Genomic DNA, 27,485 nt, shown 5'->3' with positions numbered 1-27,485 from the left:
TGTGAAGTGGTGTCTTATACTATTCTAAATATGTATTTGTTTGAATATTTTTATTATGAAGAGTTTCAAACAGAAGTAAATATCAGTCATTTGTACAATATTTCATTTATACCAAAAATCATTGCAAAAAAGTTACTTTATCTCATGCCTCAATCAATTGTGTGAGGTCCTAAATCCTCAAAAAAATATGTTGCAATATATGAAACTGTGCAGAATATATATTTTTTAATTTGGAAGAATTATTGGTTCTAATACTAGTACCTAATTTACTACAAACTCGTCTCGGAATACCTAAATGAAAACACATACTAGTTTGCACACCAGAATGTTTTGCTACTATGGCCTAGTTTTAAGGTATTGTAGTTAAAAACTAATTTTCTCTCTCTTACAAAACTGTATTTGAAACCATTATTCAGGTTCACATTGTGCCTAAAAAGGCAACTTAATATCTCTTATGAAAATGACTATTTACCAGACTGTCATATTTGTGATAAAAGATCAAAAATCCTTTCCATTTCTAAAACATGCCTATTTATAAAGCAGATTAGAAATGGGGCTCTATTGTTACCTAGGATCTCCTTTCTCATGCCTATTGTTCTGATGGACAATGGCTTATTCTGAACTACTTCCTCATCTTCCAGGAAAATGGCAGATTAATTACATTGAAATGATCATTGGTCAGCTTCTCTCCATGTTGTATAACTTAAGGAAAATCCATTAACATTGTTTAAAGTAAAAAATTTTTAGAAATATTTTATTGAATTTGCCTTAATCCCAATTCTAATAGACTAATTATTCTGGAATTGTTTTATCATTTTCTTTATAATCCAGTAGTACTCATGCAGACATCATTTTAACTAATCAGCCATAATGTAGTGAGTAATTAAAATTATAGCCAGCTACAGGTGCTGTTAATTGTTAATCAATTCTACACACAACGATTGCATATCTAATTGAAATACTGATTGAAGTATTGACAGTTACCCATAATTTTTTTCAAAAGTAAACTACCTCTTACTGGTCTTAAATTGGAATGAGTTATTGAGACTATGTTCTCAACAACTCTCTGAGTAGCTTCTCTGAACTTTAGTGGAAAATGGACCTGCGCTTTCTGCATGTATAAATAAAATTGGTACAGTGGATCAGAATTGACCTGACTGGCTGTTGAATGAGTCAATGAATTTTAATTGGTTTATTTGCATATTAACAGGAAACATTCTGCAGATGGTTCTGTGGGTCCTGAGTATCCGAATTTGGCAAATTTGGGGACCATTATATAGGAATGTAGCAGTCATTAAACACTGATAGAATCCCTGTTTTGTCAGGAGGCTGCAGTCGATATCACTGTCAACCTGCTGATCAGCCTTTACAGTAATTAATTAGCTCACATATTTATAGCAATTTGGTGGTTAGAATATCTGCATGACAAAAAAGAGTTGACATTTATTCCTTTGGAAAAATGATTGTTGAAATTCTCAAAACAGTCTAAAGCATAGAAAGGAGAATTCTGTCTGAACCATCATAACAAAACATTATCTCGTAGTTTCCAATCATTGAATCACATGAATGGGAGGCAGCTTAGCAAGAGTAAGCGAAGTCTGGGTAAGATGATTTCATGATCCATCAAATAATGACCATTCTAATTTTAAGGCATAAACTCTGAATATAAAGCCAGAATTTATTTTCTGAAAAAGAGACTATAGTATGGTATGTCTGTTTAGCTTAGTAGATTTAGTAAGGCCAATCTATCAACATCATCATAGAATCTATCTCTGGAAAGGACCATGCTCTTCAAGGAAAATGTTTTAGGCGAATATGCCCTTGTGCACCAGGCCTGGAACACAGCAGGCAATCAGGATGTTTAATGAATAAATTGATATAGTAATGTATGTAAATAATAGTAAGATTTACTTTAGGCATTAATCCAAAGAAAATAGATCATTAACAATCCAAAAAGATTTTTTTTCCATAGAATTTTTTTTTAAATTAATTAATTTATTTATTTTTGGCTGTGTTGGGTCTTCGTTTCTGTGCGAGGGCTTTCTCCAGTTGCGGCGAACGGGGGCCACTCTTCATCGCGGTGCGCGGGCCTCTCACTGTTGAGGCCTCTCTTGTTGTGGAGCACAGGCTCCAGACGTGCAGGCTCAGTAGCTGTGGCTCACGGGCTTAGTTGCTCCGCGGCATGTGGGATCCTCCCAGACCAGGGCTCGAACCCGCGTCCCCTGCATTGGCAGGCAGACTCTCAACCACTGCGCCACCAGGGAAGCCCCCAAAAAGATTTTTAATTTTAATTTTTTAAATCAGCTCTCCTCATTATTCATATCTCAGTGATGTTTCAGATGTAACAAGCACAGAAACCTCTTCTTTCTGCTGCCATAATTCACCCATTAGGCTACCTAAGAATTTTCAAGTACAGAATGAGATAAGGAAAAGAAACTTGGAAAAAACACAACTTGGAAATCTTAACTCAAAGAGTTCTCTTTTTTAAAAAGTGAGAATGGTTTAGGCTGTGTATTTGAGAAGAAGGGATCTGAAAATCCAAGCAAATGCTATTATTTATCGAAAGTAGCAGAAGTGAAAAACATAAGGACTGCTATTATTCTATCTAGTGGTGTGGTGTGTCATTTATGAAAACATTGTGTATCTCATTGTTTTTAGTCTGGCAACTCTATTGACACCTGGACATTAATGGTTTGGGTGTAAACTGTAAATAGCAAATTATATTATTGACCTGTCTTCTGGTATTACCTGAAGACTGCAATTGAGAACAGTTACACTTACTTCATCCTTGGAAGGAATATTTCTCAAACCTTTATTTCCAATAAGAAAGCACCACAGAACACCTGTGATTCTGGAGACAACCAGCTGTTAATATGAGTTACGTGAATCTGACCTATAATCTCACCTGACATGTGGAACTCAAATATTTTCCCTTATTTCTCCAACACAATTAAAATATTTAGTCTCACTTCATTTTATGAGACATAAATAGCTATGTAAGTACTCTGTAATTACTGTACATTGTAACAAATGACCTCATAAGTACATTGTAATGTCCCATGTAATTACATGGTAAGTCATGTCTTTGAGATGGCTGCTCTGAGATTGAAAGCCTGCTGGTTTCAGAGATTAATTACTTAGGGCCTAATTTGACAGTGTGCTTGAAGATATGCCTCTGTTAAATAGCTGCATCTGCATTTAAAAAAAATGTTTCATACTAAGGTTTTATTTCCTTATTTAATATAGACTCAACTGTTTATCCCTAAATATTGGACATGTCTAAACTTTGATATGTGTAAAAGCAAAAAAGGCTTGTTCTATACAGGGTGAGACTGATTTGCAATCATATTTCTTCCATCATACATTAGATGGAAATTGTTTTTGCGACAATAATTTTAGAGGTTCTGGTTTTATTACTCTAAAAATCATGGTGTAAAAATTATGGTTTTTATTCTTTTATTGAGCAATGTACAACACTTAAACTAAGTTTCATTATTTCCAGACCAAGTTAGTATATCATGATCATTTTAGCATGAGTGCATTATTGCAATACCCTGAATTCCAACTGGTGATTCTTGATAAATGCATTTTATCTCATACGTGAAAGAATTTTCATAAGGCTCAAATCAGTACTTAAACTCTTATCTCTTTGCCTCAGGGTGCTTAAATATCTGGTGAAATCAATTATCCTGAAGTTACCCCATTCAACTTACTGCTCAAATAGTATCCTGGTTTCTATATTCTAAAACAAAAAAAGAATGGGAAATAAGTGAGCACTGTATTTTCTGCCTTAAGTTATATATTGGTCTGTTTTCTTGTGCCTTTCAAGGGTATAATTTTACACATAACTCCCCTGATGTATTTGTGTTCTGGTTTTCAGAACTCTAGTTCCTGCATCAAGGCTATTTTATTGCTTTTAGTAGCTTTATTGAGTAGACATGAATAGTGTGAGAAAGGATTTAGTGATATGAAAGAGTTAATGAGCCTCCCTAAACATCCAGCTCACTTCCAGGGAATGACTTAAGACTGGAGAATAAAGACTATTGATACTGACAAATTTTGAAATGTATTACTCGTAAGATCGCTTTATCATGAACTCTAGGGAACAATCAAATTGCTTTATTGTAATGGAATTTTGTGGAAATGTGCATACTGCCTAGAAATTACATTCCCAGTTTCTAGGACCTAAAAGAGAACAGGCCTGGCTACTAGGGTATACATAGCAAATTATAACATGAAAAAAATGCTATTTTAAATTCAGGAGTTCACAAAAAGAAGATGCTAGGTACACAGTAATTCTACCTCTTTTTTTTTCTCTTCTTTTTTCTTTAGGCTGGACTCTATTTTACATTTGTGGGTGATTTGTTGGTTGGTTTAGGAGTATTTGGTTGATTTTATTTAGTTGGCCAAGAAAGCCTTGACCTACAGGAATGATTGATTTTTCTTTATTTTGCTTTCAGTAATTGAGACCATACATAGTTACATACCTGAGAATCAACTCCAACAAGGGTTTGGTAATCAATGGAGAAAGCACTGTTTCTGTGGGCCACTCATCAGAATATGATAAAATCAACATAAAGCAATCACCTCTTCACCACTGAATGGTTTTCGAGTGGCAAAGAAAGTTATTTCCCAGGGAAATGTAATCTAGTTGCTGTGATCAGTTGAAGTGCTTTTGGAGATAACTCAGAGTCATTGAGAACCATTCATTCATTTGTTTGTTTTTATGTCTTCAATACCTAATCATGTTTGTCCAAAGTGACCTGATGACTCAGTTCTTTGAAAATTTGCTCAGTTTTCAATGCCCTTTTGTGTAATTCAAAACAGGTGTACATTCTACCACTACTATTGCTAGTAATAAGTATAATTATAAACTTAAAAATTTTAAATAAGAGTAAAACTTTGAATTTTGAAGTGTTTTCAAGTTTCTAAGCCCTTTCTCATTGATCACCTCTCAACAACTAGGTGGTAGATAGGGAAGGCCCTCTGATGTCAATTGGTGCAGTTAGGTAACAACTCCTAATGTCCCTTAGCAAATTAGTGAAAAGCTGAGGGTGGAACAGGATACTTCCTGTCATCTATCTTGTTATATTTCTTGAATATCTTTTATTTGCAGAACACTATTCTCTCTTTCTCTAAACAGCAATTCAAAACTGCATGCTAGACAGAACATCAAATAAGATTTTCTAAGCACTAGCTGTAAGAATTAAGGAGATCCCAGTATAGTTCCATGTCCCTGTGCCTGATATTTGAGCTTTATTTAACATTTGGAGTCAAGTCTTAAAGAGATGACCAGTGTTTATTGTACAGAATGGGCATGCAAGTTTGGGACCAGTGTTGAACTAGCCACACCTCTCAAAAACACTCTCCAGGCCGCCGTAAGCTATTGTCCACTCTCCTCCTAATAGAACTCTAAGCCTCCTATTTAAATAACTGAAGAAATATTTTTTTAAAGTTACTTTGCAAGTGTGCAAAATACTAGCCTACCAGACTGCTACATTGTCAGTATACATGGGCTACCCTTTGTCTTCTTAGACAGTGATGGATTGAGGATCTCACAGTGAAGATTTGGAAACATATTTGACCTTAATTTACTGGTTCAAGGCCCCTGTGCGTCTAAAATGAAGTAGGTTAAGTAAGTCATAAGCTTCCCCTTTTTTCCTTGGACTTCTGAAAGTTGAGCTCTCAGAATTTGATGAAAGGAGTAAAGTGGTGGCATGTCAGTTTCCCAGCGTCAATTTAAATATAGCCCAGTTTACCTTAGCTAAGAAATATAAAAATCGAACTTACACGAAATGGAGCATTTTCCAGATGACCTTTCTCATAGTTTGTGAATGTACCCATTATATACCCCTGAAGAAGACAGATCTGTGGGATGAATGGGTATGGCATTAAGGGCCAGTGTCAGGAGGGTTGTGTCCCTAAACAGGAGTAAGTAAGGTGATTAGGGATGTTCCTTCAGGAAGACTGGTCACAGTATGAAGAGAAACAGAAAGGTAGATGACAGTTGTCCCTGATGGGTGGTGTCAGAAAGGGCTGATGACGCACTTCAGATGGTGAATCACAAGGCCAGTGGGTTTGGGCAGTTGAGAGTATGAAAACAGATAACATGCCTAGATTCCGAGAGGCAAGTAAACATTGTCAGGAAACTCTGCCAACCTCTGACAAATTCACAAAGGAGACACTATCCACTGGAGGACTCAGTCTAGGATGCCTTGGAGGTCTTGGATGAACCAAGCAGATTAACAAGGCAAAGGAACATTCACAAAAAAGCATGGCAACATCCCTACCAGAGAAACCTGGTTACTAAAACTGGGACCCAAATCAAAGTGAATTTGTAGTATTTTATTTGAAGTTGAGCAACCTGAGGAATTTGTCCCAGTGTGCCTTAGCATATTACATAATCAGGGACAGGAATTTTCCAAAGTAGTTCAAGTAGAGCTTAATTTCAAGATAGCAGTCCCATTGGCACTAGCTGTGAGGATTAGGAGCCACCAGGGCAGAGATAAAGGGTAGACTATTTTACAACTAAATAAACCTATTGATGAAAAAATTCTTGTATTATTTCAGAGTCATTACATAAGATCACAACAGGTTAGCTTTCCTTTTTCAATAAAACAAAGCAATGTTCTTGCCTGAATTTAAGACATGTTCATAAAATTTTATTTAAAATCAAGTATTACTCAATTTGTATATAACCATGCTTTTATTATTGCACAGATATTAAACTTAAACTTTATGTGGTACTGGCAGACTTCACTCTGGAAATGTGTCACATAAAGTATTTTCTTCCATGGCTTTAGGTCATTTTGGTTAACAGTTGCCTACATGAACTCAAGAATGTCAATTATAGTATGCTACCCAAATTTCTAACTTTGCTTATCACAAGAGATGGAGTTTTTATGATAGTAAAGTAAAAACATGTCAGATCTGCAAGAATAGTATGTAACTGCAGGAAAAAAAATTTATACACCTTTATAATACCTTATTGACATTTTATCAAACCCATACTTGGTTAGAGCCATCAAGTACATAGGTTTACAAAAAACAAAACTTTTTGTGGAAATTGTTCACACAATTATGTACATAATAGAGCTTAAAATACTGTTTTATTAATTAATTTCTATTCCAGTTTGAAACTCAATTAGACATTTTCAGCATCTATTGAAATATTCACCAAGTATTTGGATACATATCGAATGTTAAATATTAAATGTTATTATATAATTTTGATATTATTAAGATATGATTTACTCTAAAGGATAAAATTAGAAAAATGCCTTTTGCAATATTATCTAGAATATGATCAATATGGATAGCCTTTATTTCTACATCCTCTGTGAATTGTCATTATTGATGCTACCAGCAGGTCCAGTGAACTCTTTTTGAAAGTAGATTATTTTTCAGACAACCTTATCACAGTAAATGCATTATCAGCTACCAAATTGCTTATGCCAGAAACCTAGGAGTCATTCTTGATGACTTTTCCTCCTTTACACTTGACAGTCGATAAATCACCAAATGCTGTCAAGTCTACCTCCAAAAATAGATATTGCTTCTCTTCACTTTTCTGCCTTCCTTTAGTCTCCACCCTTTTCCAAGGTCTCTACCACCCACACCTAAATGTTCTATTGGCTACAACAAGAAATTTGACTAATATTTCACAGAGTAAATTTCTCAATAAATATTCATGGAAGAAAAGGAGTTTAAAAAGTGTTGCTAGGTAATTTATCCCTCTCAGTGCCCCTTTTGATTTCCAGAAGAAAAATTGTTGAGTCAGCACACAAATAAGTAGTCTACATTCTAAGCATTGTTACTGTACATGGTATTTCTTGATTCTCCTTCCTACCCTTGTTTCCTTTTGCCTTTCTTTATTCTCTGCTTCTTTATCTCCTAATCTCTTGCTCTCTTGCTGTCTCTTTTTCTTTTCCTCTTTCCTCCCTTAAAGTATTGATATTTACAATTTACTGCATGATTATTGTGCACCAGCACTCTGATGGAACTTCTAAGCGTGTTCACACTGACTTTCTTAATCTGTACCACGAGCCTTTGAGGTTGGCCCTGTTATTAGTTCATAATGCATATGAGAAAACTTGGGCTCAGAGAGCTTTAGTGGCTCCTTCACTGATAAGGAAGATGACTGACATGGGTGTGAGCAGTGTGACACTGGAGGCATGAGGATCAATTACTGAGCTATGGCTGTATTCTGGGCAATGGTAAATTATGTTCTGAATTAGGGCAGTGGCAGAGGGAATGTAAATAAGGGGATGCGTGGGGGACACAATGAAAACAGGTTTTTCAGAAGTGCTGATGGGCTCTTTTTAATAAAATCTGTAGAGCTTCATGAGTACTGAAAGCATATTTCATTCTTCAAGGAAGTTCACATGAGATTCAACAAGTTCCCATATATACAGAAGAGAAATAAGGGGCAGAGTCTAAAACTGACTTTCAGTTAAGTGTCAAGATCCTTAGATTTCTGCTGTGTCTCAACCAAGGTGTTCTTATTTGCTGCAAGGATCTTCTTTCAAATGGTGCCCTCCAATTCCCTTCCAGGGGAATGCTATCTGGATAAAACCGCTGGGGGAAAAAAAAAAAGGCTCTCCCAGGGCATTAAATCTATTAAAAAGGTAGATGGTGGACTGCCAGGAGATTCTGAGACCACAGCTTTGCTGAAGGCAGTCCAATATAATGCTCAAAAGCTCTGGGTTTGGACTTAATATAGAATGGAGTTCAAATCCTGGCTTTGTCACACTTTAGTTATAAGACCTTAGGCAGGCTTCTTAATCTCTTATGTAAAACAAGAGTAATGGTACTTTACTCTCAAAAATTATAATGCATTATCAGCTGCTTAGTGATTGTATGGTGTCAAAATATATGTCCTCAATCAATATGAACCCTCTTCTCAAAACTCTAAAAGATATTCATTATCAGCTCAAATCTAGACTGTATCCTGGTGATTAAGGCCTTATTCCAAACTTGTCACTTAGACCTTTCAAAGTCTCAGCAGAAATTCTTGCTTTGTAGCCTTTTTATCATCCTTGGTGTATCACACCCATTCCAAGAAATAGAGCTCTTGATCCATCTCTGCCCTTAGCCAGGCCCACCTTGAGGCCAGACTCCTTGTCCAATCTTCATCAGACTGAGATCCTCAAGAACTGTCAATTTGTCTTATCCATCATTGTATACCCACCCTTGTACAGTGTTCTTCATGAAATAGGCATTTGATGACTGAAATCTTGTATTAACTTTGGTTTACAATGTGTCTTTTTGTTGTTGACCCACTAAGCAGATCCTCAATAAATATTCAATTGGGGAAAAAAAAAAAAAAAAAAAGACTCTCTACTACCGTAACTGAATGTTTTAAGAGGGGCTGGTCTTCCCCTGCAATTCACCCTAGAGAGAATAAGGCAAGATATAAGTGTGCAGTGTGATATGTGGAACTGAAAACAGAAGTTTATGAAACGTGGCTTCTGAAAAAAAAAAATGAGGGTGGGGTAGTGAGCTTATTAATGTTTTTTTTCTGTTTTCTTAGTTACTATTTATGCACATCGAGAGTGAAGGAAGAATTAAGGAGTGGATTAATGTAGCCCATGAGAAAGATAATACCACATCACCAAATTGGATAGGGTTATCTCAGACAGTTAGGAAATAATGGCCAACGAGATCCTTTCTCAATAAACCTAACTGCTCTCCACCATGCTTATTTTTAAACAAATTCATTTTTGTGGTAACCAAAGAGGGGATGGAGGGATTTGGAGAAGTTAAGTCTTGCAGTTCTTCTTTTTTGCCAAATCTGAAAAAAAAATGAAATTAATCCTTGATTCAAGATAAAACACTGCAACCCTGGAAAAGGATTACTTTCTCGCTCTCAAGTAATAAAAGGGTCAAAAGTCATGTCACAGCTACTAGAATTGATTTTTCAAAAGTCAAGGACACGTGTTAAGTACTTTTAATAAAAATCATTACCAGGCTTGCCCATGAAGACTAGGTTGTGACCGCTTTAGGTGGCTTGGTGAGGGGATGGGCAATAAAATCTGAGCCACTGAGCACTGACAGTACAAGTCTCATAGAGAAAATAAGATACATTATACCACTGAATAAGAAAAAGTTACTGAACACTTTCATTTAATTTCAAAGTACAATATAATTTGGGACATCCCGCCATATCATCTGCAGAAGAACCTGCACAGAATCTATTTGATCTTTGCAATCTGCTTCTGATTGCTTGAAATCAATGAGAAAGCATAAAAGATGCTAATAAATTTAGCTGCTACCCACATATGAAGATGAATAAAAATGATGAAATTACTTCCAAAGATGAATAATAACCATTGAGGGGTTTACCTCCAGGCATGCAGAGCATATACCTGATTCTATTCATTAATTGCTGCCAGGCATTGATATTAAGGTATTGGTCATGCGGGAATAATTTATGCAATCACTGGAAGTCCTCAAATATGATAAAGAAAAATTATTATCTGTCAAAAACTAAGTATTGTTCATGTAATCATTAATATAATTAAAATCTCCAGGCTTATCAAGTGATTTACAATCATTTGGTAGACATACTAAGCACAATTATTCTCCCATTTTCAATATGTGCATTGAGATTGAGGTCATTTATAAGACATGAGAGGTTACTCAGCAAAGTTATAGCAAAGCATTAACTCATAAGGTTTTGCCTCTTGGTCTAAGACCTTCATTTTTCTTTAAATTTTCTGTTTAAATTTAAATTTGTCTTTAAAAAAACAAGCTTCTAGTCCTTAGAAAATGACCCTTCTTGATTTGCCAAGGGCTACTAATGGGAAGGCCTATTGGATGTATTAGAAACTAATTACTTAAATTCAGTTTTAAGAATATTTTGATAGGAGAATTTAGGTGAACAGAAGTTCCAAGTAGTTGCTCTATGATTATTTATTTTAGTATGAAATAATAAAAAGGACATTAGACTCAGTAGTCTGATAATCGCTGTGTGATGATACAAGGTGATTTCTGCCTATTCATTTAACTCTGTGCCTCAATTACCTCCTTTATAAAATTGTAAAATGGTGAAAATATCGGCCATGACTATCTTGAAGCATTGAAAACTAAAAATAAAATGTGTAGTGGAGTATAAATATAAGGTAGTCATTCAATCTGGTTCTCTTTACTAGTGTTTAAACACTTAAGAGCAAAGAACACATCCACGCATGTGCATGTATGTGCATGTGTGGAGGGGGGAGATGAGGTGTATGTATGTGTGTGTGCGTGTGGGTGCGTGCATGTTTAAGGCTGGGCATTCTTTGGGTGCTGAGTACAATGTATTGTTATTTTATTCATTAGTTTGTCTCTCTTAAATGAGCACATTGATCTAACCATATGTTTCCTTAGCATGGCCTAAAAATACTGATTTTTTTTCCATCTGCCTTTGCATTACGTTGTCCTACGTGTCCCATTTACTGTAGCCACTGTAGCAATTACTTGACCTTTACTTAAAGAGGCTCTACACTGTCATGACACCTTGAACTTGCTCTTGATATTTACTCTGTCTTAAATATCTTATCTATCCTCTCCTTGAAGTCCTATTCACACTTGAAGGATGGGTTCCTTGTCCAGTCTTTTTTGACCACATGACACAGAATTAATCTCTCCCTCTATTATATTTCCATTGTATTTTCTGGGATTATCTATTCTAGCATTTAGCAGTTTGTTTTCATTATGAGTTTATGTCTCTGTTTCCTCAGCCAGAATGAATGTACTATCATGATTCATTTGAGTGTTTCCGTAGTCCCAAAGACAGTGCTTGCAACACAGCAGAGATATAGTTAACATATTTTGAATGAATAATAACTGAATGAATTAGACTCTCAGCCTTTGGAACTCCCATGAGAGGCAACATTAAATAGTAAAGAATGCCAGCTTCAAACTGGAATTATCTCAGTTCGTGTCCTGCCTCTATCACTTACTGCCACATGGTTTCAAGTTACTTAACCATTCTATGTCCCCATTGACATGATTGTACAAAGGGCATAAAGACAGACTTAACTCACTGGGTCACTGTGAGGATAAAATCATAGCTCACATAGATATGTGCGGTGCCTAGACCATTTCCAGGTCTAGAGTAAATGCAAAAAAAAGCATTAACAAGTATTAATAAGAGTGGTACTTAGCTCCTCACATTTAAAGGGCAATGGGGGTGAAGTAAATGATCTCAGTAGTGCCATACTCTTTCAAGTATATTCTAACAACTTAAATAATCAGATTAATTTTATTTAGCTAAGTTCCTCTAAAATTATTAAACTGTTTATTATATAATTATATTTGATCCTTATTATTTGTAGAATCTATATGTGCAAATTCACCTACCTGCTAAAATTTATTTGTATCCCAAAATCAATACCCACGTATCTTTACAGTCATTTGCAGACTTGTGCACATGTGGAACAGTGAAAACTTTGAGTCTCCAGGAGCACATGTTCCCAGCTGAGGTTGAACAAGGAGATGCTCTGTTTTCTTGTTTCAGTTCTCATATTGTAACCAAGTGTCCCTTTTGTGGGCAAATAAATGCCCAAATAAAATACCACATCTTTTGCCCCCTCCCTTTTTTTTTTTTTTGCTTTCTGTTGGCGGTTCTGCTGTTTAAAATGGTCCCCAAGTGTAGAGCTCAAGTGTTGTCTCGTGTTCCTAAGTGCAAAAAAACTGTGATGTACCTTAAGGAGAAATACATATATTAAATAAAGTCCATTCAGACATGCATTATAGTACGGTTGGCCATGAATTCAATGTTAATGAATCAATGATGATATTAAGTAAGGTGCCTTTAAACAGGAACATGTATAAAACAAGGTGATGTATTGATGAGTTGACAAAAATGTTGTGACCAAAGTCTCACAAGAGCCTAAACCTGTATTTTCCCTAGGAACAATATTACAGTATTCTCAAGTTCAGTGTTTGCAGTGCCTTTACAGAAAATAACTACTGCAAATGATAAGAATTGACTAGAGTTGGCATGTTCTTTGAAATTTTTTTTAATGCTGAGCAAATAACTGTGCCTTTAGATGATTTCTTAAATCCCTTTACAGAAATTTAATCATTTGTAGAGAGCTAGCTAATTTGTAGTAGATCTGGAAGAAGGGTCTCAAAACCCCGTCTCCCTGGAGAACACTGCTCTGCCTCTGCTACACCCACATAATTGAAACAATGTCAAAATGGCCTTGGGCTGTGGGCTAAGAGCTCAGAAGAAGTCCATTCCTTGACATTGTGTTCAGCCTCTTTCTGACAGTTATTTATTTCGCAATTGTTCTCAAAAGAACAACTCTGTGTGTTTATTTTTAAAAAATGAATGTAAAATTTCATCAAAGTATTATTATTCATGTATATATTTTTTAAGTTAAATAGTACCAATTAGGCTTATAACAAAAACCTGTCCCTCTCCAAACCTGTTCTCATTCCCTTTGGACTCCCATATCCATCACTTTTAGTTGTTATTTCTTTTCTGGAATGTACCTTTATGTTTCTCAGTAATGTGCTTTCAGTGTCCCTTAATTCCCTAACTCTAATTCACCAGTTTTACAAATCATTTACTGACCTATTGTTATGTCAGGATGCAGCACTCTGGCACACATTCATCCCATTTCCCTCCCCCAATCTTCTTCCTTTTCCCTTCCTTCTCCTCTTCCTCATTTTCCTTCTATTCATTCTTTTTCTTTGGTCAAGGTGTAATTATTGGGTTGGTCCAAAAGTTCGTTCAGTTAATGAATACATTGTTCAATAAAGTTTTTGGTGAAAATGAAAAAATGTCTTATTTTTACTTAAAATTTGGCCAACCCAATAATTGAAGTGAAATGTAGAAATCTTAAGTGTTCAGTTCCACGAGTGTATTAGCTTGTTAGGGCTGTCATAACAAATTCCACACACTGGGTGGCTTAAATCACAGGTATTTATTCTCTCACAGTTCTGAAGGCTAGAAGTCCAAGATCAAGTTGTTGGCAGAGTTGTTTCTTCTGAGTTCTCTCTCCTTGACTTATAGATGGCTGTGTTCCTCCAGTGTCTTCACATGGTCTTCCTCAGTGTGTGTCTGTTCTAATCTCCTTTTCTTATGATGATACCAGTCATATTGGATTAGCGCCCACACTAATGACCTCATCTAACCTTCATTGCCTATTTTAAAGCCCTCAATCACATTCTGAAGTACTGGGGATTAGGATATTAATATATGAATTTGGGGTTTTGGAGGACAGGGGGCAAAATTCAGCCAGTAACAATTTGTTTTGACAATTGTATCCACCCATGTAACAGACATGAACTAAGATGTAGTTTTATTACCCCAAAAAGTCTCTTTGTACCCATATCCAGTCAATCCTCCAGTGAAGTTGCCATAGGCAACTACTTTTCTGATTTGTATTACTGTAGATTAGTTTTATCTATTCTTGAATTTCTCATATCAGTGGAATTATGCAGTATGTACTTTTTTGAGTCTGGTGTCTTATCAAATCCAATCTTATATCATATTGCTATTTTCCTCACTATCTTCCAAGAATTCCATATTTCTCTTTCTGATTTGGATCTCTGTTGGATTTCAAATCTTTTTCTTTCTTAGTTTGCACTCTCATTTTCCTGGAGCATACCGTCATTAACCTCCTGATAAAGGGTACACAGATGGATATCTTTGACATATCTGAAATATCCCTATACTTATACTTATGCAAGTGTATGTTCTTATGCTTGTGTTATAGTTTCCTCATACATCATAATTTATTTGGCTTGACATGGAATTCTATGTTTAAATGTTTTCAAACATTAAATGTTTTTGAGAAATCTGATGCTATTCTTATTCCTGATTATGTTTTATGTACCCTTTTTCTTCTTCTTTTTTTTTTTTTCCTTCATTCTGGAATCTTTTGGATCTTCCCTCCCCCATGAGGCTCTAGTGTTTCACATAATATGCTTTAATGTGGTTCTTTTCATTTATTATGTTAGATATTACATAATCCCTTTCAGAATGGGCTCTCAAGTCCTCCAGTTCTGCAAAGTTTTTATTGGGGAGGAGGATTTTTTTTGTTTTTTGTTTTGGTTTGTTTTGTTTTTTCTAATTTACTGCCTTTTATTTTTCCTGTTCCTTCATTCTCTCATCTTACTATTTGGGTGTCAGAAATTATGGACTAAACCTCTGATTTCTTATCTTTTTTCTCCAATTTCCTTTGATTATCTTTTTTCCCCAATGAATTTTAGAAGATGTCTATTAATTTATCTTCTAATCTATCTATTGAATATTTAATTTGTGCAACCAAATTATAAATGTCATAAGCTTTTTAAAAATCTTTTATTTTTCTTGTATTTTATCCTATTTATGGATGTAGTATCTTCTCTTTGATTATTAGGGTATTAATGACAGTTCTTTGGATCCTTTTTCCTTACACTAATGCTGTTTCCTTCAAGTGCCATTATGCTCTTATGTGTTTTTCTCTCTGTATGTTATGCCAAAGGCTTTGTTTTCTATGTCTGATAGTCTTAAATTACCAGTTTACATAAAAATGCAGTACTAAAAAGGTGATTATGAAGTGCAAACTCTAGTGCATGGGTGGAGGTTATAAAGTGGGCTCCTCACTGTTGGGGGATTGATCAGGAACCTATCTGTTCTTTTCTCTTATTCTTTTAAATTTTGTCTAGAGAACAATTATCTGATATTCTGGCTGGGAAGTGTACACCTGGTTGCCATTGCTCTGGGTATCAGATGAAGGAAGAAGACTTGAGTGTCTTATGTCATTGACTTAACAACCCTTGCCCTCATCTCTATTCTCTCCTGTGCCTGGTGTCCCTGAATCTGTGGCTTCTGTTTCAATATCCCTGGAGAATGAAGCTTCCAGCTACTCTAAGATCAGGGAGTGTTAGCAGACTGGTTTTGCAGAATGTGGTAGTACTTTCAATCCATCTTCTGTCTCAGAAACATAACTGTCCTGCTTTGTAAGGTATTTAGGAAGTAACAATTTCTAGTCTTCCCTGAATTTTGTCATGCCAATCACCTTGTTTTCATTAATATCTCTTAAGGAGGTATTTAGGTTTCATCTCTCTCCTTTGGCTCAGTCACACTTTTCCTCATTTGCACCTTCAAAAAATTTGTTAACCTCTCTCATCCACTAGAGTCCTATTATCTATTCCTTATGGGTTTATACCATTTAGAATATTTTACTGTCATTTTAGTGGCAATTACGAAGGAGAGATGATAATGCATGTAATCAACCAAATGAATTGTGTAAATTTGTCAAATCAGACATATAGTTGTAAGAATGGATTTAATTTGGTTCTAAGGGGTAATCCCTAACACTTCTTGCATCTCTGCCTTATTTGCACTTATGTTTGTGTCAATTCTTTGACCCTATCCTGTTGTCCTTCCTTTCTCCAATCTTTTAATTTACATCTATTATTTTACAGAGTATCAAAGTAAGCTGGCTGCCTCCTCCACCAGGAACACAAAATGGATTTATTACCGGCTATAAAATTCGACACAGAAAGACGACCCGCAGGGGTGAGATGGAAACACTGGAGCCAAACAACCTCTGGTACCTGTTCACAGGTCAGTGTTCACATGGTGTGGTCTTGGAAGGTTTTGATGAATTAAATGCCTCAGCAATAAAATATTTTTTGCTGGTAAACAACTTACCATTTTTTCCCTGGTAAATGGCATGTACTGGTCTGAACGAGAATAACCTTTATATTTTTAACTTGATATTCCCTGTAATGCTTTCACTACGTATTTTGCTTCTGGATCGTCATCTTAATAAATGTATCATTGAATTTTTATCCATATTAGTTTCTTAGTATTACTGGTTCAACAACTTCTGTTGTCAAATAATTTTTAACTGTTTAATAACTTTTAAAAATCGTGTAATCAAATGGTTCCAGGTTTAAGTCATTTTGAGCCCCGTTCCCTCAAACTCCAGGAGTGAGAATGAAGTTGGAAAATGGAGTGAGGGATAGTTTGGGGAATAAAGAGAACAATTATTCTACTTTCCATAAATTAAAAAAGTAAATTCACTTACGTAACAATGTTGGTGGAACTCATAGTGGGTCAAAATTCTCTCTGAAAGCTGGACCCAGTTTCCATGTAGTACTTAGATAATTTTTTATTTTATTTTATAAGATTAATAATCATATGTTTCCTTTAACTATTGGAACCATTAATACATGTCAGTCCAGTTCCTGGAAAACAGAGCCTGAGTCAGGCTTTCAAGTTAATGCATTTGGGGTGCAAGCCCAAGAAAGCAAGAGTGAGGGAACAAGGAAAATGAGACAGGGAGGAAAATAAATCAAATAATGATAACATATTATTGAGCTGGCCCCAAGTTTAGAACAAACCCAGAGCTTGCTTGGCCTTGGTAGGGTATCACTAGAGAAGCTAATTGAACTACTGTGGTCCACAGAGGATGGCTGGATAGGAAGCATGAGCAGTTTCTCTCTTGTCTATCGTTGGTCAAAGTAAGCCCACCAACAGGTTGTTAACTGTTTTGTACCTCCTGCCGGCCCCCTGGGAAGCCAGCACTTCTGGTAAATGCACGAACATGGAATTCTCTCCTTGTCCTCAGCACTTTATGTGGTGATGGCTTGGTCTAGGGTAGCAGCAGCACTTGGGGCTGTATAGTACCAAAGAGAGAATGAACTAAGGGTTTGGAAAGCAAAGCATATAGCAGTGGTTCATGGCAAAAATTGGTGGGTCAAGTTGAGCGTATGTGTCATGGCACATAAACTGGGTGCATGACAACATGCAAATTAAAAATCATAACTTACAGAAAATGGATAAAGTAAACTATCATCGCAGATGAGAATAAAGGAAAGTAACTCCTTATTTATTCCTTTCTCTGTATGAGGTACTCAGTAAATTTCCATCTGAAATCATAAAACACACACACAATTTAAGCTACTTGCTCAGCCTACAATATGAGACTTGATAGAAACCTGGTTTTTCCCTTTAAGTTTTGCCTCTTATGCCTATAAAATGTTAATGTGATTGTGAGAGTGCTTCCAAAATAGATTACCAAAAATCACATTACTTGTTTTATATCTGGACAGAATCTCCTAGGAAGATATTGTTGAATCTAAGTGGAAGTTATGGCACTCTACCATTCCATTTAAAAAGCTTAAGGAAAGCCAAGATCCTGTCTTTTTCCTGGATAAAATGATGGGAAGAAGGTAAAAATAATTGAAGTGAGGCATATTTGCTCACTGGAATATTTGGTACAACATGTACATAGTTTACTTTAAAATAAATCACCAAAATTGAAAAATCTTGCTTTAAAAATTTTAGTATAATTCCTAAGAGTTAATATTTGAATAGAAGAAGAGGCTCTAAGAATAATTTAATGCAAACCTTGTATTTTAATAGATACTGGCATTTGAAGCCCTGAAACTTTTTTTAATCATTGCTTTTCCTTCTCAAATGAAAAATATAAAATAAACTTCTTTTTTATAAAATAATTAATTAAAATATGAGCATTCCAATAGAAAAACTAAGGACTGGATATTCAATTTACAGAGCTATAATTAGCCAACAAGCATAATAAAATGTTCAATCTCATTAGCAGAGAAATGCAAATTAAAACAAAAGTGAGTTAGCATTTTCCTTTGATGAAAGTAATAAAGATAAAAATGAATGATGATACACTGTTTTGGAAAGTGTACAAAAGAAACTCATATACTACTTGTGGGACAGAAAGTTTCTAGAATCTTTCTGGAAAGCAATGTGGAGATTTGTGTTATATACAGGTGTATGTGTGTGTATGTGTGTGTATTCATAAATTTATTATTCAAGTTTCCAACTTCTAGGAGTTTGTTCCAATTCGGCAGACATATTTTTTTGCAAAGTTTTAAACTAAAAACATGTTCATTGCACCATTACTTTAATAGCAAATAACAAGAAAAAAAAAGACCCTAAGTATCTAACTATAGGCAGTTAACTAGAAAATTCAGACATAATCATATCAAGGGATACTGTATATCTATTGAGAATACTGTAATGTAAACATATTAAATTACATGTTAAATATTTAAAGCATGTTAAGTGAATAACTCAGTTTTAAATCAGTATTAAGCATGAGTCCATATTTATAAACCAAAAAATTCGCAAGAAAATATTTAGAATAATATGTTCTAAATATCAAAATATTAATAGTGATTATTGCTTACTTTTGTAACAATAAAATATGCATTTTAACTGCATATGTACAGTGAAAAACAAATAAAATGTCAAGACTCTGATGTTATATTGTAACTTTTGATTACCAAAATTGAAGATTTCCTACCACTGACTTTAACTGTATGCCCATTGAACAGCTAAGAAGGGACTGGTCAAGAAAATAAATGAAGAATTACCTTACTGATATGAATTGTTTAGTATTTATGGGTTTTTTGCCAAATGGAATTTAACACATTCAGCTTAATATAATCAAGCCAAAATTTTGACTCTCTAAATATACAAATTTTAGGATTTTCTTTTGACGAAAAGCAAAATTGTTTAAAAAGATAACTATACAGAGCAACAAGTTTTAGCCTTTTTACTATCAAAGATGCTATATTAGTCCTAGGGGGGTCATAACAAATTACCACAAATGTGGTGGCTTAAAAGAACAGATTTTTTTTTTTTTTTTTTCAGTTCAGGAGAAACCAGAAATCTGAAATTAAGGTGTCTGCAGGATTGGTTTCTTCTGGAGACTCTGAGAGAAAATGTCCCATGTTTGTCTTCTAACCTCTGATGGTTGCTGGCAGTCCTTGACATTCCTCAGCTTATAGATGCATCTCTCAGATCTCTGCCTCCATCTCTGCATCACTTCCTCTGTGTGTCTCTACATCTCTCTTCTTCTTATAAAGACACCATTCGTTGGGTATAGACTCTATAGTAATCCAGGATGATTCCATCTCAAGGTCCTAAGCTAATTATATCTGTTAAGACCATATTTCCAGGAAAGGCTATATTTGGATGTTCCAAGTATACAGTATTCTACTCACTAGACACCTTTCATTACTTTTCCTCTCAAGGACAATCATTTTGAATTATACCCTCCAATGAAACTTTAGTTATCCAAAAATAAACAATTCAGCCCTATATCTTTATTCCTCTAAAATATATGGGGCAATTAACACTACTAATCAGCATAGGATAACCCATCTTCACTCTGGTTTAATATCATTCCAGTCAAAAGCAAAGAAATAGGATGAATTAATTAGCTTGTTATTGAAATGATGCACAAATGCCCCTTCCCATCTTTATAGATTTGTAGGACTCTGGACTCCAAACTTGAAACCTTTATTCAGAATGTTCCTTCTTCATTTCAATTGTTATAAAATGAATTTGAGAATGCAAACATAATCAGAGCAGTTATGTTTGTAACTGTACTTGATATGTATTGCAAAAAAGTCACACAGCCTTCATTTTTAATTTGAAATAAAGAATTACAAAGACCCAGAGGATAGCCTCATCCTCTTAAAACATTAAAAACAAGTTTTGCAAAGCCTCTGCCTTCCTCTCCCCAGTTCTGTGTCCTGGCTTTAGTAATGCACATTGCATTCCTAGACGTAGTGGGAATGTCTTTCACGCTACAAAGCATCGAGGAATCAGGAAGTACTACACACTGGTTGATTGGCTGTGGTTTTGACTTGTCCCCAGGGCATATTTAGTAACTTACCCACTTTGTAGTAAGTGGAAGTAATTGATTTTCTAAATGAATCTTCAGCACTTTAAAATGTACAGGATTTGCCCCCATGTTTTCAATACCTGTAAAGTACATGGATATGTTGATTTGGCTGTTAGAAAATTGAAAATGCCAGAATGCTTCCTTTGGATGGTATAAATATTCAGGTGTAGAGACTCAAATATTGTTTTTTACAGTCTTCTATTTGTTTGGCAGTTGTTGTTTGTTGTGTGTGTTTTTTTACTAGGATGATGAGACATCTGCAATAACAAAGTAATTCAGAGTTATAACAAGGATTTTAAATCACTGCTATCAATTTTATTGTGGGAACCCAAGTCAACTAAATTTTAAAGTGCTGTTTTTAATTTTTGAGTGCTCTTCAGAGAAGGTTGTTTGGAACTGAATTTAAGAGTTTTCTCATGCTTCATGACCAATATAAAAATAAATATAGTGGTAAATGTGCATTGGTGTTTTATGGACTGAAAAATTGAAATAATGGCACAGCAATTTTATAACAAGGTTAGCATTAGGGGAATAAAGGGAAATTATATTGTTTGAATAATATATCATCTGTTGACCATAAGTTTTAAGAAACTAGAAAAGAACTGAAGAATTACAGAGTTTGAAGACACTTATTATTGGGGATAGAAACAGGCAGAAGACAATCTGCTTTTAACAATAGAATTTTTTTACAGCTAAGAAAAGCATTGCTACCTATACCATACTTCTTTTAGAATAAAGTTGTACTTAGAAGCAGCTAGGCACACACACACACACACACACACACACACACAGGCACACATTGAGACCGAACTATACGTCCCTGACAAACAGAACATGAAACACACAATTCATCTCATCCAAAGCCCTTGTTTTATAGAAGAGGTAACTGAAGTCTGAAGAATGACATTTCTAAGATGTACCATTAGTTAACGGTATAGATTCCAACTAGATCACAGACGTTCTGATTCCTAGTTATGTGCTCCTTGTACTATACAATGTTGTCATCTTTAGCTCACTTTATTGTGAGTGACTCTGGCCGTTGTATCAATCTGTAAAAGAGCATTGATACAAACAATTTTAACATTTATAACAACAATAACAACAATAGCAACTTTGACAACAGCTCCTATGCTGGAAACAGTATGGAGGTTCCTCAAAAAGTTAAAAATAGAACTGCCAATGAACCACCAATCCCACTTCTGGGTACATATCCAAAAGAATTGAAATCAAGATCTCAAAGAGATAGCTGCACTCCCACATTCATTGCAACATTATTCGCAATAGCCAAGGTAGAGAAACAACTCAAATTTCCATCGACAGACAAATGGATGAAGAAACTGTGGTATATACATACAATGGAATATTATTCAGCTTTAAAAGACAAAACAAAATCCTGCCATTTGCAGCAACATGGGTGGACTGGGAGATATTATGCTAAGTGAAATGTCAGTCCCAGAAGGGCAGATACATGATTCCGCATATATGAGGTATCTAAAATAGTCAAACTTTTGGAAACCGAGAATAGAATGGTGGTTGCCAGGGGAGAGGGGGAGGGAGAAATGGGGAGTTGTTCAACGGGTATAAAATGACAGTTATACAAGATGAATAAGTTCTAGAGATCTGCTGTACAACAAGTACCTATAATTAACAGTACTGTATCGGGCACCTAAAAACTTGTTTAGAAGTCATCTCATGCCAAGAATTCATACCATTAAAAAAAATTAATAAAAGCAAGAGGACAAAAGAGTCTTTTGAAGGTGACAGATAGGTTTATTACCTTGATTGTGGTGATGGTATCATAATGTATACATATGTCCAAACTCATTAAAATATATACATTAAATATGTGCAATTTTTGGTATATTAAGTATACCTTGATATAGCTGAAAAAATATCCATGATAAGAAAATAAAACTGTATCTATTTTAAAATTTAATCTTTATAATAATTATTTATTCATATACACATTTTATTGTTGAGAAATCTTAGGCAAAGAAAGAGGGCTAGTAAGTTTTTCAAGGTCATGCAGCTAATAAGTGGTGCAGCAAAAACTTAAGTCTAATTCTGCCTGAATTGAAAACCTATACTCTTAACCCTTAAACTATAGGTAATATGATGTTGACCATAAGCAATGACTATGTGGTTGTGTGAGTACGTAAAGGGATAGTGAAATAATGCAGGGATGGAAAGAGATATCTATTGAATAATAAAAATTGAGGATTAACTTTGCAACTAGAGGAACTGAGTAACTTTAGAAGAGATCAAGTCAAAACTTTCCTACCAATTTATTTTTGAAATACTGTTTAATATTTCCATTAGCCCAACTCAGGAAACACATCTCAGATAACAGCTTTGAGAAATACATACACAAAACAGCTTTTGATTACACGCTGATTTCCTTCTATCCCACCTCCAATGAATGAATGAATGAATGCATCCATCTATCCATCCATCCATCCTTCCATCAATGGAGTGTTTCAAGTGAGAAAATAATCTGCAAATGTTAGTTATCTTTATGTCTATTAAATGCCTAATTTTATAAATTATTTTTGAAAGCAGTTTGTCATTTGATTCTCAAAAGAATACTCTAAGGTAGAAATGCAGGTACTATTACCTAATAACTGTATATGAGAAACTGAGATTAAAAGAGCTCTCAGAACATCTAAAACTTGTCTGGCCAACTACCCCTCACAGCAAAAAAGCAGGAATATTTGAAACCTAGAATTCAGGGTAATGTACTGACTGACTCTGAAAAGCCAAAATTTCTGGTTTTGCTTATCACTGCATCCTTCACTTATCTAGACTAGAAGAGGGTCACAGGTTTAATTCTGTTGCTAAAGGTCTGGTACAGAAGGCACTGAATTTAGAATCAGAAGGCTTGGGTAAAGATATCTTGAAAGTGGAATTTAATTTTTTTTTAATCCCTCTGTGTAAAACTCAGATTTATCTGTAGATAATACTACAGTAAAGCAGATTCAATGCAATCTAAAGAAGAACTTTTATTAACAAGCAAAACTGTTGGAGTGGATTCCATCCCTTGGTGAATTTCTTATTCCAAAAGTATCCCTGCTTTATTTACAGGACCACTTAGTTGGATGTACAGCATTAGATGGGCCGTTTGACTAGACATTATGATCTCTTTTAATATTGGGATGTTATATATATCTTTAAATGTTTTCTTATACTCAATCTAGAATTTCGGGGTGTTATTAGTGAGATTCCACAGCAACATTCTAGAATAAAATACAAAAATTTTAAAATTTAGGCTAAAATATAATATTTCAAGAAAAGTTAACAGGATTTTCAGGTTGACCTAGGTACTACTCTATATAGAGTATTAAAGCTTCACTACTGATATCATAGAGAGAAAGATATGAAAAGCTACCCTACTGTATATGGTTAGAAGGGATATTCTGATAAGTAGCTTGGGGGGTGCCAGGTGAGGCCTCATAGGGAAAACACGTAATGGACGGTCTTTTAACTGCCTTCTAATTGTTACTTCAAGTTATTATTCAAGCTATTAGTAGGCTTTTGTTTTACTCAAAACTGAATTAATGATACTGACAGAGCCTAAACTCAAAATATGTAAATTGAAATTTGGCAAAATTATAAGAAGAAATTTGCATATCTACTTTATAGTGAGATATTTTAATTAACATGTTAAAAATTGATAGATTCTGCATGAGAAACACCACTCGATTCAAAGTCGAATGAATGGGACAGAATATAGGGCATTCAGAAAGATTTCCATTTATAGTCAAAATATTGCATGTAAGAGAATGGTATGTCAGTCAAGGTTTGACCAGAGAAACAGAATCAGTGGAGATGGGCTTCCCTGGTGGCGCAGTGGTTGAGAGTCTGCCTGCCAATGCAGGGGACACGGGTTTGAGCCGTGGTCTGGGAAGATCCCACATGCCGCGGAGCAACTAGGCCCGTGAGCCACAGCTACTGAGCCTGCGCGTCTGGAGCCCGTGCCCCGCAACAAGAGAGGCCGCGATAGTGAGAGGCCCGCGCACCGCGACGAAGAGTGGCCCCCGCTTGCCGCAACTAGAGAGAGCCCTCGCACGAAACGAAGACCCAACACAGCCAAAAATAAAAAATAAATTAAAAAAAAAAAAATCCTTCCCTCTACTTTAAAAAAAAAAAAAAATCAGTGGAGATATATACTAAGAGATTTATTGCAAGCAGTTGACTTAATTGACTATGATGGCTGGCTGGGCAATTCCGAAATCCACAGGGCAGGCCATCAGGAAAGATAGCTGGAACTCCTGAGCTGAGGCTGCGGTCTGCAGGTGAAATTTCTTCTTCAGGGAAGCCTCAGTCTGCTCTTCAGTCCCTTCACCTGACTGAATCCGGCCCACCCAGATTATCTAGGATAATATCCCTTATGTAAAAGCAACTGAATATGGACTTTAGTCATATCTACAAAATACCTTCCCAGCAACACTGAGTGTTTGATTGAATAACTGGGGACTTTACCTTAGCTAAGTTGACACATAAAACTGACCATCACAGAAAGTATTTCCAATCAGTCACTGGAGGTGGTACTGACATAATTGTCCATCCATTTCAAAGAAAAATGAAGTTAAATTTCCCCTTACTGTAAAAGAGTATATTCTTGATGGACTTAAACTATTTGAGGTGAGACCACTATGAAAGTCATGAGCTGCAATGATTGCAATAATTAGGTAAACATTTCTTCCTAGAGTTCTCTCCCTGTGAGATTTTGGTTTTTGGTTTTTTTTAAAGATTTAATTTTATTTATTTTTGACTGTGTTGGGTCTTCATTGCTGCACACGGGCTTTCTCTAGTTGTGGCGAGTGGGGGCTGCTCTTCATTGCATTGTGCAGGCTTCTTCTTGAAGTGGCTTCTCTTGTTGCAGAGCATGGGCTCTAGGTGCACAGGCTTCAGTAGTTGTCGCTCGTGGGCTCTACAGCACAGGCTCAGTCGTTGTGGCGCACAGGCTTAGCTGCTCCATGGCATGTGGGATCTTCCCGGACCAGGGCTCAAACCTGTGTCCGTTGTATTGGCAGGCGGATTCTTAACCACTGCGCCACCAGGGAAGTCCCTCCCTGTGAGTTTTTAATTTCCCGGAAGAGCCTCTGTAATCCCTCTGCCTCAGGAATCAACAACAGCACCTGTGAAGGGTGAAAAATGTTAACAAGTATCAGATCAATGCCATGTTAACTAAGGGACAAGTCAAAGTGAGCACAAGCCTACTTAAGACACCACAAAGGCTTTATGTTCAAAAGTATCCGTTCACCACCTTGCTGATGGTGTTGGATATTGTATTGTAGTCTAATATTTCCTTTGTGCTAAGACTTGCTTTAGTGGATCTTTCAACAGTTGTTTTGTGTTTATGCCTTCCCTGTGTCAAGCACTGTAGTGGCTCTATGGGTATACAATTAAAACACTGATGATAACAAGACAACAGCACCAAAACTATTCTCAGTCCATGCCTTCCAGTCTATTTTATAAAATTAGAAGCCTCTTAAGAGGACAGCATTTTGTGTGGGTGAGTTTATCAAACTGTCTTCTCTAACAGTGCTAGTGTTTCGCCAAAAGCCTACTTTCGGTTTTAAGGTTCATTGGATGCCCTGGCAAAATAACCACTCGTCTCACACAAATAAACAGCTTCAATCAAATCTTTCATAGAAGGTAATTTAACTTAATTTCAATATACAGTCATTAGAAGGAATTATATCAATTTCAATATACAATTATTGGAAGGAAAGGAATAAGAATATTAACAAAGTATATAATAGAGCATACATCACCGAATTGGGCCAACACCTACTTCCAGATCCAAGCAGCAGCAGCTGGGAAGTCCTGAGTAACAGCAATCTGGAGCCCCAATTGGGGAAGGGTCCCAGGCAGTGCGGTCACCCCATGGGTGAGACTTCAAGTTGCAGTTCTGGGGGTTCCCGCTTATAATCCCAGGCCGCAAACTCATATCATCAGTATGCATGCAAAAATGCAGCTCTGGATTCACTTTAACAATGCTGTTGTTTTCACCATGGGGGGTCACAGGATTTTTCAGACCCCAGGGGACTGGCCGGGTCCCCAGGGCTCAAGAAATTCCAAGACCCACTCCCTCACTTATCATAAACGCTATTTGATTTGCTAGCAGCAATTGTTAGGTGAGCACCCAGGCGCGCAGTCCAGGTAGGGTCACAGGTTGGTCAGAGACCAACTTCTGCCTCTGAAGCCTGAACAAGACTATTTTACTAGCTTCCCCAAAAACTAGTTATTGAAGACAACTGCCCTTCGACATTAACAAGTCCATTCTAACCATCATGTAAAACACCATCTCCTATTAATAGTAAGGTAGAATTCTTCTCAGTACCAAGATTTACTCATCTTCCTATGCAAAAATATACAAGTACATAACTTTGTAGTTGATGATAGAAGCATCATTTCTCTAATAGTTTTATTTATGACTTTTCCTCGGCTCCAAATGTTCATGGCATTTCAAATTAATGGAAAAAACAGAGAGGTGGTATTTTATTTTTTATCAGTGTTGTTCAACTCATTGAGGTTTAAGAACTTGTCAGTTTAAACTGAGTCCTCAGTGTCTCAAAAAAGTCATATGGTCTTTTGACAAGCATCATGTGTTTTACAATAACTTGTCATGTTAATGAGCAACACTGAGATTCAGTTAAAAGGAAAATTGTTTACATTAAAAATTTACACGTATCACACTCATGATACACAGGGCCTCTCTTGTCTACCTATACTCTCTGTGTACTGGAAAATCAGCTCTAAGGTCATCACTGTGTCCTATAATGTATGTCCAAATTATCATAGAGATAGACTTTCTTC

The 27,485-nt window shown here is 35.7% G+C and overlaps 1 protein-coding gene across 1 annotated transcript in view; it reads left to right on the top strand.

Moving 5' to 3' along the window:
• DCC (DCC netrin 1 receptor) overlaps positions 1–27,485 on the top strand; it is a 781,864-nt gene that overhangs the window by 527,662 nt on the left and 226,717 nt on the right. The window contains exon 13 of the mRNA XM_061169229.1: positions 16,411–16,552. Within this exon, the coding sequence (XP_061025212.1) occupies positions 16,411–16,552 (142 nt within the window). The remainder of the gene's footprint in view (positions 1–16,410; positions 16,553–27,485) is intronic.

Source organism: Eubalaena glacialis, chromosome 15 (assembly GCF_028564815.1).
Source record: "Eubalaena glacialis isolate mEubGla1 chromosome 15, mEubGla1.1.hap2.+ XY, whole genome shotgun sequence".
Lineage (NCBI taxonomy): Eukaryota > Metazoa > Chordata > Mammalia > Artiodactyla > Balaenidae > Eubalaena > Eubalaena glacialis.
This window is presented reverse-complemented; position numbering and strand designations above follow the sequence as displayed.